This window comes from Phacochoerus africanus, chromosome 15 (assembly GCF_016906955.1).
Source record: "Phacochoerus africanus isolate WHEZ1 chromosome 15, ROS_Pafr_v1, whole genome shotgun sequence".
NCBI lineage: Eukaryota > Metazoa > Chordata > Mammalia > Artiodactyla > Suidae > Phacochoerus > Phacochoerus africanus.
In genome coordinates, this window is record NC_062558.1 from 48,296,941 (window position 1) to 48,310,580 (window position 13,640).

General features: G+C 42.1%; 1 protein-coding gene across 6 annotated transcripts in view; it reads right to left on the minus strand.

Annotated features, from left to right (window-relative positions):
* EIF4ENIF1 (eukaryotic translation initiation factor 4E nuclear import factor 1) overlaps window positions 1-13,640 on the minus strand; it is a 48,677-nt gene that overhangs the window by 20,462 nt on the left and 14,575 nt on the right. For 5 of the 6 annotated variants that reach the window (XM_047759401.1, XM_047759402.1, XM_047759403.1 and 2 more), the window contains exons 3-7: window positions 11,088-11,161; window positions 8,327-8,454; window positions 4,607-4,893; window positions 4,155-4,356; window positions 681-856 (exon numbers count right to left, since the gene is read on the minus strand). In XM_047759401.1, coding sequence (XP_047615357.1) covers window positions 681-856; window positions 4,155-4,356; window positions 4,607-4,893; window positions 8,327-8,454; window positions 11,088-11,161 — 867 coding nt within the window. Of the gene's footprint in view, window positions 1-680; window positions 857-4,154; window positions 4,357-4,554; window positions 4,894-8,326; window positions 8,455-11,087; window positions 11,162-13,640 lie in introns of those variants that run through there. The other variant, XM_047759405.1, reaches the window with a different exon arrangement.

Genomic DNA, 13,640 nt, shown 5'->3' on the forward strand with positions numbered 1-13,640 from the left:
ATTCTATTTCTTCTATGTACTCTTTCAGCAACCACAGAAAAATCTCAATTCTGGGGCAGAGGCCACAGTTTTATCATGTCTCCAAAATCTGACAGACTATCTCAATCCCTAATGGCCAAAGGGGACAGGAGCATGAGCAGATACTAAATGAAGATTTGGGATGTCTTACTATTTCTACTTTAAAAGTCAAGAAAGGCTAGACCTCAGCAGTTTAACAGCAACAGTGTTAGTAGTATCCCATGTTCCTTTTCACTAAAGGTTTTCAGAACCATCACATCACAAAGGTACCACCTAACCAGTCAGCCTTACCCAAGGAATGCAGATCAGTGTGATAGCAACTACCAGTTATAAAAATCCAACTCCACAGTGTCTTTACAACAAACACTTAGCTTCTTAAAGATAAAAGCAGACAATGTTCTTAAACATCTGAAGAATTGTTAGTCTAATGCTAACAGCTTAGAAAAAGAGTTAACTGGTACAGAATTCTCATTTAAGTCATCTCCACTAAGCCTCTCAAAACAAAGCCAATAAAAATTCAAATAATACTTAAGACCGAAAGCCAAAAACCCCCAAATCATCTAACAAAACAAAACTTAAAAAAAAGAGTTATCTTAAAGACTCAGGTCGAATTAACCCTACAGTTGCTCTATCCATGTTTATAAGCGTGCTGCTACACTCACCGAAGCCAAGCACGGCACCTTATCAAGGTTAAAGAACTCATTAAAGTCAAATTCTCCTGGGGACTGCTCGGGCAAGACGGCGTCCCTTGGCACTTCCTGATCAGCAGCAGGCTCCTGTGTGAGGATGACCTCCACCTCATCCTCTTCGGCCACTCCTCCATTGCACTCGACTATGCCTGAAAGCAAAACCAGGACAAAGACAGTCTCATCAAGCAAACCCCTCTGGATGTACCCTGTGGCCTCAGCCAGTATCACACATGCAGAAGAGCCATAGATGACTTTAAAAACAGACTTCTTGTGCCGGTACTGCACTTGCAACAGTAAAATAGTTCCCTTCCTATGGGAGCTAGAGGAGGAAAAAAGCCTTAATAACCAGCCAGAACACCAACATGATGCAGGAAGGATTGTAGTCCTTCTTTTGCCCATTCTTCAAGTTTTCCTAAAATGCAGTGGATTTTTTTTCCAATGGGATTTTTTTTTTTTTTAAAGGATAGTCTTTGAGCATTAAGCAGTCTCTTACTGCTTAAGAATGGAACTAAATTAATTTGGCTCTGCTTTCACACATGCATCTGCATCACCACGTTAAGGCAGGGCTCAGCAACCTATTTTTGTGACACCTAGCACAAAGGCAATTTTTACTTGCCTACAGACTGTAGTTCATCTTTCAAGGCAAACTCAAATGTCACCTCCACTGGAAGGCCTGCCCAGCCTACCCATTTTTACCCTACCAGCAAATTTATTCACCCCCTTCTCTATAATGCTTGTGTTATCTCTCAGAGTACTTATCACACTGCATTACAGTCACAGTCTGGTGAGGCTCAGCTTTCTGAGGGCAGGTAAACTGCTCTAATCACCTTTGTCTTACTCTGTAGTGCCTGGTACATTTAAAACTCAGTAACGTCCAGTTGTGGTTAGGATAGAAAGATAAGGTCTAAGTGAAGATACCAAGTGCTAACACTTAAGGAAGCTAACATCTTAGTTTTAACCAGAGGATGGACAAAAAGGCAAAATCCTTCAGATGAAAAAAACAAAACTTTTTTTTTTCTTTTAAAGTAAGTCCACTGAGAGATACTGGACAATCAATTTTTTAATTTGAAGACCATAACTCCCAAAACTCCACCCTGCAAAAGCACCTATGTAAGATCTGCCTGTGGTTTAAGATTGTAGGAGACATGAAGTCCTCCTAGGGAAAAAAAAAAGGATCAAAAGTCTGGATCCATCCCTTCTCATAAGTCCCCAACAGGACCACAGTCTCATTATTCAACCAGGATATTCTAGACCAGGAGAAGCTAAATGCTATCATCTGATTTCATTCCAACACTTCGAAACAGCCAAGTCAGGGGACATCAACAACCGAAAGGGTTAAGTGGCTTGCTTACCCAAGGTCTCAATACTAGCAGATGGGGGAAGGCTTCAATCCTAGGATGGCCAGCAGTGCTCTTCCACTCCATGCTGTGCGTTAAGGCAGCACTACCCCTTCACAGACTGCTGCCTAAGAACCCTGGGCCTTCTGAGGGCTTAAGGCAACGAGTGAGATGGATGTTTGTGAGCCACAAACAAAGCAATGGGCAGCTTTTCCAGGGGGTCAGCAGCCAATCACTGCCAACCAGCAAAGGCAAATGTTCCTTAAAGACTGACATTTAACTAAAATGACTGCTTTGGTGGAGGTATTTTCCTCATTTTACACATAAAGAACCTAGGAAAGGTAAACAACAGCCTAACCAATGCCATGTTTGTATCCTTTCCCAGTAGAGCAGTGCTTCTCCATTTTACCCACCAGAACCTGCCTGCCCACTTCAGGACTGACAAGCAACATACACTCTGCTGCAGCTGTGTGTCCCATCTTGGGATAAGCCAGAGGAGACAGTCTGTGCATTTACAAAAGAAACTTGAATATCTCTCCTCTTGTTTTTTGTGTTCAGATGAGGACATCTTTTAACAGATGATTGGCTTTTGCAAGTAGCAAAAGTGCCCCATGTATAATTCTATGCTAGCCTGAGAGCAAACTGGGCCTAACAACTGAGAGTGGGTAGGAATATGCTTTAGCAGACAGACAAACACAACTAGACCATATATTACAATAGTCTCAGAAACCAGGAACCCAGGAAAGATAACTAAGGGCGAGTTTTAACACATTTCAGAATATACTCATTCAGAATATGAGCATATACTTTCACTATGAAAATTAAAACTGTCAGTGGAGTGTTTTAACTGCTACTTCCTTCTACATTTTTTTCCTAAGTGCAATACGTATGCAGATTGCGTCATTCATCCCCATATACACAACACCTAGCACTGGGCCCTATAGAATGGGTGCTATGTTAAAATTACACAGGCCTTGTTCACTGCTATACTCCCAGCACTAGTATGTGCCTGTAGAGAACTCTACAATACCAAGTTCAGTAGAAAGCTGGAACACAGGCACAAAAATAGACTCAGGCATTCATCAGCCCTCCCTTTCCTTTCATTTTTGCAGCCAGGATGAAACTAGAGTACTTGTTTATCTTAAACACAGTAGCTAGGGCAGCCTAGGGACCTTCTGCAACTGATCAATGGGGGCAAGAGAGCCAGGACCCTGCATTCTACTAAAGGCTCTGCCATGAAACCCAAAGGCTTTTTCTCACCATAAGGCCTGATCTTTACCAACAGCTAAAAATACCGCTGCTTTAGTCTCCTCTAGAGTGAAACAAAGGCATATCCCAAAGGCAACTTAGTAGCAACATCTCCCAAGTTAACACCTGTCTCTTCACTGCTTCCTCCCAAGACCACCAGCCCAGGACAACTGGCCACCTCAGAACCAGGTCAGCCCTCTGACCATGAGTAGTGTACCCCTACTCTGTATCAGGCACCCCTCACACATAAGCTCTCTGTCAGTTTAGCAAGGGAAACACCTGAGCAAAGTGAGTCTGGGAGAAGCCACATCACAAACAACAAACCTAGGAAGGCCTAACACCTTGTTGAAGAAGGTGGGCTCTGAAGCACAGGCATCTTGTTCAACTCCCAACTTCATTACTTACCTCCTCAGTGTCCACAGACAAGCAACATAAGCACCTGTGCCTCCATTTGCTCATCTGTAATATGGGCAAAACAGTATCTCCCTCACAGTGTTGTTAGGAGAAGAGGATTAAAGAGACAAAATGCTTACCACTATGTCCAGTACATACGTGCTCAATAGAAAAGACCCCCTCATTATTTCTACCACATGTTCTTATCTCTGGGGATACTTTTGTGTACACAGTGCTCTTACTGCGTAATGGAAGACTTTTCTGTTTAGCACAGCATGTAGAAGAAGTTGTGCAGTACAATCTATACACAGTGAACTAACACTTAGGCAGTGGTTTCAAAAACAGGCCTCAACATTAAAATCTTGCCACTTTTAACACCGGTGCCCATTCCTAAACGTATAGGGGTAAGCTAATTATAAGCACATCTCATTTCAGAACAATGAGCTTCCCTCCCAAAGTTTTTGCTGACCTTCCTTCACAGAGGCCGTCCGTCGCCTTGTTCTTTTTCTGCCTTTATGATCTTCTTCCAGTATCTTATCATCAAAGCCAGTCAGCTCAATTGTTTCAGACTGACTTGTAGGTCCAGCTGAGAACCATTCTGGTTCTTCTTCTGTGTAGGAATCATTTCTTCTACGCTCACCAAAGACACGCTTACTATCCCCAAACTCCCTCTGGAAAAGTACATGATGCAAGATTAAAAAGATTCTAGTTAAAGCATTTCTACCTCAGTCAAGGTCTTGATGAATTAAACAGTGCTCACTAGTGCAATGAAGATGCTATGCTGTAGCATCTTCCCCACCCGTAGCTCTCTCTGTTCCTCCCCCTCTGGCTTGCCATCACGCTATATTCACCCAGCATCATAAAGTAACCTGGTATAAACGGAGTGAACACATGAGGTGCCAGAGGATCTAGGAGACAAACCCTGAAACGCTTGTCCTTGTAGTCCCTCTCTCGGTCTCTGTCTCTCAAGTCCCGCAGGTCCTTATCGCTCAGACGGTGATCCTTCTCAAAGGTCCGAGCAGAGATTATCCTTCCACTTCCAATCCTTCGTCCGCCAAGCAGGCGGAGCCCATCACTGTCTTTCTCCAATGGGCTTCCTGAGCGCCGAGAGCTAACAGCAGCTGTCACATGGCAGCCCCCTCCAAAGCTTCGTCTCTGTGGGCTGAGAACAACATCTAAGTCATCTTCTTTCACACGCTCCCGTGGATCTGGAAAGATGCCGGAAAGAGAAAGTTAAGCAAACCAGCAAGGGCACTTTTTTTTTTCTCTCTAAATGGAGAGACTGGTGGCTGTGGAATATTGGTAAAGAGCTACCACTAAAATGCTCAGAGTAAAATGTACATTAAATATTTAAGGAAGACTGAGACTTCTGCTTCTTCTCCTTGGTGGAATAAATGTACTTTATAATGACCCTCCATGATTAAGCTCTAGAATCCCTGTATTTTGACTAAATCCCTATCTATGTACTTATTAGAACAAATAATAAACCATGGTAGCTATTAGTATTTGAAATGGTAACTACTTAAAAAGTTAAAGTGTCTCTTGAACAAGAGGTATCAAACAGTTGGATATCCATATGCCAAAAAAAGACTTGAATTCATTACTACCAAATACAAAAATTAACTCAAAATGGATCACAGATCTAAATGTAACCCTCAAAACTATAAAACTTCTAGAAGAAAATATGGAGGAACTCTCTGACATTGGATTAGCCAAATTTTGTTAGGCATGACACCAAGAACACAATCCATTTTATTTTATTTATTTTTTTGTCTTTTTGCCATTTCTTGGGCCGCTCCTGCGGCATACAGAGGTTCCCAGGCTAGGGGTCCAATCAGAGCTGTAGCCACCGGCCTAGGCCAGAGCCACAGCAGCGCAGGATCCGAGCCGCGTCTGCGACCTATAGCACAGCTCAAGGCAACGCTGGATTGTTAACCCTCTGAGCAAGGGATTGAACCTGCAACCTCATGGTTCCTAGTCGGATTCGTTAACCACTGCGCCACGACGGGAACTCCGAGCACAATCCATTCTAAAAAATGATAATCTGGGAGTTCCCTGGCAGCCCAGTGGTTAAGGACCTGGCACTGTCACTGCTGTGGCTCAGGTCTGATCCCTGACCTGGGAATTTCTGCCTGCTGTAGCCAAAATAAAACAAAAAAGATAAACTGGGCTTGATCAAAATTTAAAACTTCTGATCTTTGAAAGTTACTGCTCAGAGAATGGAAAAACAAGCCACAGATTGAGAGAACATATTTCAGAGCATATACATCTGATAAAGGACCTACATATAGGAGTTCTCGTCGTGGCTCAGTGGTTAACAAATCCGACTAGGAATCATGAGGTTGTGGGTTCGATCCCTGCCCTTGCTCAATGGGTTAAGGATCCGGTGATGCCGTGAGCTGTGGTGTAGGTCGCAGATGCAGCTTGGATCCCGCGTTGCTGTGGCTGTGGTGTAGGCTGGTGGTTACAGCTCCGATTCAACCCCTAGCCTGGGAACCTCCAAATGCTGTGGGAGCAGCCCAAGAAATAGCAAAAAAAGACAAAAAAAAGGAAAAGGACAAAGAAGACACTTCACCAAAGAAGATTATATGGATGGCAATTAAGTTGTGTGAAAGGATACTCAACATTAGTCACTAGGAAAATGCAAGTTAAACAATAATGGCATATCACTACATACCTATTAGACTGGCTAAAATGAAAAAGATGGACGATTTCAAGTGCTGGTGAGGGTGAGAAGCAAATGAAACTCTCATACACTGCTGGTAGAAATGTAAAATGGTATAAACCCTTTGAAAAACAGCCTGGCAGTTTCTCAAAACATTAAAACATACATCTACCATAGAGCCCAGCCGCCCTACTCCTGGATATTTACCCAAGAGAAAGAAAGCGGATGTCTATACAGAGACTTGCACGTGTATGTTTAGAGTAGTGTTGGTTAATAGTCAAAAATAGCAAACAACCCAAATGTCTACTAGATAGATTGATAAATCATGGCAAATTCATACAATGGAATACTAGGCAACGAAAAGAACAAACTATTTATACACCCAACAACACAAATGAAATCTTAAACTATTTTTCATGAAATAAGCTACCAGAGTGCATAGTATATAATTCCATTTATATTAAAATCTAGGAAATGTAAATTAATCTACAATGACAGAAAGCAGACCCAGTGCTTGCAGGCAAAGGGGGACTTAAGGAGCTGTAAGAAGGGACTCATGGGGTATGAGGAAACCTTCAGGTGCAACGGAAATGCTCATTACTTTTGACTGTGGTAATGGTTTCACATTGCATCCATATGTCAACATGTCAATGCTATGCTTTATGTACAGCCTACTGTACACCAATTATATCTCAATATAGGTGTAAAAAAATAAACATGTAACCACACATAAAAATCCTTCCTAGGAAGATCAGAAAACTATAAAAAGAAGTCTCAATGAGGAAAATTTCCTTTAATCCTCTCACTGGAAACACTTCCTAAAATGTTCTGGTATGCACTTTTCCAGAATTTCCATGCAGTGTCCATTTTTTCCAAAAATAAGAAATATAGTGTTTTGTGTAACTTGGTAATCATTATCTCCAATGTGTTTTTATAGCTGAAGAGAGTAAGATGCCTACATGTGGATGTACCACAGTTTACTCAACCCATTTCTACTGCTGGACATATAGGTGGCTTCTAAGTTTTCATCATTTTAATGACGTCTGTGCACATCTCTAATGATTCTGTTAGAATAAATTGTTTGTTCAAGGGACACCACTGCCCTATGTTTATAGAGTAACTTCTATGTAGAAGGGTCTTACAGCTTAAGCTAGAGTAACCCCATTTTCTTTGCTCAGTTCCAAGTTTGTTCTTTCATCTCAAAAAGATTTCCTCTTGCAGTAAGTTCCTTGACTGGCTTTTATAATGACAGGTCTTCATTTCATTCTTCAGTATCTTTTCTAGTTTAAAGGGGTAAAGATATGGAACATCAGATTTTACTCCAGTCTCAAACCATATCCAAACTCTGATATTCTGGTCATAAACCACTCTGAGTTAAGAATTGCCAGAACTGACTTATACCTGAGGATTAGTCTCACAGGGTCACTAAGCATAACCAGCTCTATGCTCCCTATCACATCTAATTCAGTTATCCATGTCAATAAAAGACATCATTTTTGTTTTGTTTGCTTTTTAGGGCCGCACCTGAGGCATATGGAAGTTCCCAGGTTAGGAATCAAACTGAAGCTGTAGCTGCTGGCCTACACCACAGCCACACTAGATCTGAGCCACATCTGTGACCTACACCACAGCTCACGGCAATGCCAGAGATCCTTAACCCACTGAGCAGGGCCAGGGATCAAACCTGCATCCTCATGGATACCAGTCAGATTCATTACCCCTGAGTCACAATGGGAACGCCGACATTGGTACTTTTAATTTGAAAGCAGATAGCCTAACACAGTCTACTCACCATTACTATACAAGAAGGCTGTGATTTTACTCTGATAGCTATCAGAAAAATCCAACTCTTAAGCCAATTTCCTGATAATGACACTTTTTCTCAATGCATAAAACTCTCACAGCTAAGAATGAAGCCAGCAGCAAAGAGCACTGTTTCCAAAATTGCTGCCCCACTTCTGAGAGACTCTGCTCACCTACTATCCTGCGCACCAGGGAAGGCCGGTCTGTGTCCACCTCTTTCTTCAGACTTTCCACTGGTGAGTTCCGCCCTGAAGCTGGGTAGAGGGAGGCGTGCCACTTCTCAGGGTCCCAGACACCATCACTGCAAGTCAAAGGGTACCAACAGTTAGCACTTATGCCATGAACCACTACTAAACCACTTCAGGTGATAGTTATGGAAACGTCCTTCCAATATAAAATTTCATGGTTGCCATCAAAATGGTCACGTCTTTTAAGATGGAAAAACAAAAACAAAAACAACCAATAAATTCAGTAACACTGTTATTCACACAAAAGCAAGAGTCACTTGAAAACCAGTGGTCTGTGTGTAAATGAAACATTTAGACCTCTAACCTTGGGGGTGCATATGGATTACAGTACCTAGTCTTGTCCTAAGCAAAGAAATGCTCCATAAATACTGATTATTCAGTTTACTGATTAGTACAGGGAGGGAAAACCCCCTTAATCCTCTCATTAGAAGCTGCTCCTGGAATGCTTAGTATATATTTTTCCAGAATGTCCATACAGTTTCAGTTTTTTCCCACAAATAGGACAGACAGCTCTTAAGAGCCTTGGCTATGTGGTTTGGATTTTATTTTGTCTCCTCTCTAATAATGGGGTAGCAGGTAGTGTAGTGTACAGTGCAGAGGCTTTGGAGCCCAATGATCTTGTAGGAATCCCAGCTCTGCCATCACCACCAGGGACCTCCTAGACACCTTGCTGTAGCCCTTTGGACTTCTGCACAATGGACCTCCCTCTGCATCAGATCAGGCTGCACTGCACTGGTCCTTCACAACCTGTACTGTAGTGATGATAAGCCCTCACCAGGGTTTGACTGTACCCTCTCACAGACCCAGGTTCCAAGATGGCAGTATTTGACAGCACCCCACACAGTATTTGCCACATAGCAATTAAACATTTCTTGAGTGAGTGACCCTCTCGGTCTCAAACTTCCCACTGTAAAGGAGACATTACCTATCTTCTAGGATGGCTGTGAGGATTATGTGGAATTTAAGAACCCAACAAATTTTAACTCTCTGAGAGAAGAGAAACAGCAGAATGAGAAACTTTTTCCTCCATCTTTTTTAATTTTCATTAATATTGCTAGGCCCAATGTCTCCACTTCAGAATCAAAGCAAGTATGTGTGCCCATAACTTTTTTTTATGCCAGGAAGAAACAGCTGTAACAAGATTAACTTTAAGGCATAAAAAATCGTATGCTTTAATGAAAAAAATAAAACACCAACCCCCCCCCATCTTATCTGAGATAGCAAAAAAATCCTAACCAATTGGAAGAGCCATTGTTCAAATATATACCCTTCATCAGAGGAAAGTGGTAAGGAGACCAGATTTAGCAACCTTCTGAATATACAGAATTTAAGAGGTCTGTCCTATTCAACCAAAAATTAAAGACACTTTATGTGTTAAAAAATGTGGGCCAATATGAACCATCTACCTTGATATTTAAGGAATGATCTTAAAGTCTTAAGATAACCATAAGAACCTCATACTGAGTGAAATGAGCCAGAAAGACAAAGACAAATACCATATGATATCACTTATAACTGGAATCTAATATCCAGCACAAATGAACATCTCCTCAGAAAAGAAAATCATGGACTTGGAGAAGGGACTTGTGGCTGCCTGATGGGAGGGGGAGGGAGTGGGAGGGATCGGGAGCTTGGGCTTATCAGACACAATTTAGAATAGATTTACAAGGAGATCCTGCTGAATAGCATTGAGAACTTTGTCTAGATACTCATGTTGCAACAGAAGAAAGGCTGGGGGAAAAATGTAATTGTAATGTATACATGTAAGGATAACCTGACCCCCTTGCTGTACAGTGGGAAAAAAATAATAATAAATAATAATAAAAAAAAATAACCATAAGAAGTACAGTGTAGGGTTACTATATGAGACTTTCAGACCATTTTTAGCTACAGCCCTCTCAAACCAAAGCCTTCTACCTCTTATGAAGGAGCCCATATGCAAAAGGGCTAATCTGAATGGCTGACTGGTTCTTTTGTTTTGTTTGGGGGTGGTGGACTGAAAAAAGTGTTCCTTATCAGCCTACCCCTGACAGGCCCTTGAAGGACCCTCAAAGCACAACTTAAAAACTACTGGTTGAGGAGTTCCCATTGTGGCTCACTGGTAATGAACCTGACTAGTATCTCTGAGAACGAGGGTTCAATTCCCAGCTTCAATCAGTGGGTTAAGAATCCGGTGTGACCATGAGCTATGTAGAGGTTAAGGATGTGGCTCAGATCCCATTGTTGCTGTGGCATTAGCCAGCAGCTGCAGCTCCAACTGGACCCCTAGCCTGGGAACCTCCATATGCCACAAATGCAACCCTAAAAAGACCAAAAACAAAAAACAAAACACGTGGTAGAGAGAAGAGACCCTGGCGAGAACTCCTATTTTTAAGTTTTAATTCTGCTTTCTGCCTTTGTGCCTTTGACCCTGTCATTTTCTAGTTTCAGTTTCATCACTAGTTGGAAGGGAAGAGGTTCCTTGCAGCTCACATCTTTGAATTAATGGCTTAAAGCTAATTAAAAATAAAACTGATGAAGACAAGTGCTGTGAGATGCTATTTAGTCATGTTCATAGCTCACGTGCAACATATTTGTGCAGAAGCCCAACATCATTACAGCAGAAATCTCCCCACTCATGATTCTAGCAAAACAATGCAATTCTTAATTTTCCAAGTTTGGTGTAAGAAGTTGACCCCACAAATACCTGTCATATTTTTCAGAGAGGCATGAAGGCCTCTGTTTGGAATGAGGGCGTTCTTTAATATCCAAGAGCTCCTCCTAGAAAGAGAAATCAAATGATGATTTTGAACAGTATTTCTCAGGCCATATGCTTTCAACTAATTTTTGTTCTCAGTACCTTAAGCGTTCCACACAGATCTTATTTATACCCTGACTTTTTGAATAAAATACTAGAGTCAGCCTAAGATTCTTACAAGAAGCTCAGGCAGAACTGGAAAATAACTTAGTGTGACCAGTTTCTTGCTAAAACACATTCTCATAAATTCTTGTCCAGTACTATATTCTATAACACTGAACACTGATCAAGGCGTGGAAGCTTCAGGTTTACATAAAACCTTCAGCTAATCTGACTACTCTTGAATGCATTAGATGCCAGTTTACAAAGGAGTAGATTTTGTTTGTTTTGTCTTTTTAGGGCCGTACCCACGGCATATGGAGGTTCCCAGGCTAGGGGTTGAATTGGAGCTGCAGCGCTGGCCTATGCCACAGCCACAGCTGCATATGCCACACCAGATCCAAACTGCATCTTCAAGTTACACCACAGCTCACAGGAATACCGGATCCTTAACCCACTGAGCAACAAGGCCAGGGATCGAACCTGCGTCCTCATGGAGAGTCAGATTTACTTCCCCTGAGTCACAACAGGAACTCCAGATTTTTTTTTTTTGTCTTTTCTAGGGCTGCACCTGCGGCATATGGAGGTTCCCAGGCTAGGGGTCGAATCGGAGCTGTAGCCGCTGGCCTATGCCAGAGCCACAGCAATGCGGGATCTAAGCCTCGGCTGTGACCTACACCACAGCTCATGGCAACACCAGATCCTTGACCCACTTTAGCCAGGGTGTGAACCCGCAACCTCATGGTTCCTAGTTAGATTTGTTAACCACTGAGCCATGACAGGAACTCCTAGATTTTTTTTTTTGTAATGATAGTAAAATTTCAAGGAAAAAAAGTAGTATCCCAAACACCCATATACCATTTATCTGATTTGCATGTTATTAAAATCCCCCCACCCTTTGCTTTAGTATTGGGGGGGGGGGCCTTTAAAGGTAAATTGCATAAATTATGGTCCTTTACCCCTAAAGTACTTCAGGGCCTCTTTCCTAAGACTGAGGAATATACCCTTTCACGATTTTTTTTCTGGTTCCATGAGAGATTAAGCCCTACAGAAAATAATTTGGAAATTCCCTTCGTGGCTGGGCAGTTAACAAACCCGACTAGGATCCATGAGGATATGGGTTCAATCCCTGGCCTTGCTCAGTGGGTTAAGGATCTGGTTTTGCCGTGAGCTGTGGGATAGGTCGCACATGAGGCTTGGATCCCAAGTTGCTGTGGGTGTGGTGTAGGCTGGCAGCTGTAGCTCCAATTCGACCTCTAGCCTGGGAACCTCCATATGCTGCAGGTGCGGCCCTAAAAAGTAAAGTAATAATAATAATAGTAATTTGAGTGACTGATTTCCATTCTCCCAAGGATTACACTTGGCCAGTATTATTTTAGATGCACAGGAGAAAAAGGAATCCATTACATACAATGGACTCCCTTAGGGTATAAGGGCTCACTTCTACAGAACTTGGTGTCAGTTTTACATAACCGGTTATCAATAAAACAAATCTAGATTCCAATTTTTGTCAAATGACCCAATAATGTCCTTTATATTACTTTTTATTAGAATCTAACACAGGATCCAGTCTAGTACCAGATACTGGTTTTCATGTCTCCGTGGTCTCTAATTTGGAACCTTTCTACAATTTCTTTTGTCTTATTACTATTTCTTATTTTTATTTTTTGCTTTTTTAGGTCCACACCTGTGGTATATGGAGGGGTTCCAGGCTAGGGGTCAAATTGGAGCTGCAGCTGCTTGTCTACACCAAAGCCACAGCAATGTGGGATTCAAGCCAGGTCTGCAACCTACACCACAGCTCACGGCAATGCCGGATCCTTAACCCACTGAGCAACGCCAAAGATCAAACCCGCATCTTCATGGATACTAGTAGGGTTACCACTGAGCTACAAGGGTAACTCCACTTCTTTTGTCTTATGACATTAGCATTTCTAAAGAATACAGCCTTCTTTAAAAAAAAAAAATTTGGCGTTTGTCTAATGTTTCATTATTTTTTTTCTCCTTTTCTTTTTTTGGCCACTGCACCCACAGCATGTGGAAGTTCCTGAGCCAGAGATCGAACCCATGCCACAGCAGTGACAAACACCACCAGATCCTTAACCTGCTGAGCCACCACCATGGAACTGTTTCTTCATTATTAGACTGAGGTTAAGCATGCCTGGAGCAGAATACTAACCTAAGGGACGTGTCCATCTCAGAGCATCACATCCAGATACCTACGCCATCCATCTGCCCTTCATTAGTGATGTTAACTGTGACCACTTGGCCAAGTATTGTCCAGTTTTACTCTTTAGTTACTACATTCTCACTTGCAATCAGTATGCAATCTGTGGGGAGACACTTTAAAATCATCCTGGCCTTCATCCAAATTTCCCCCTAAATTTAGGATTTTATGGTGAT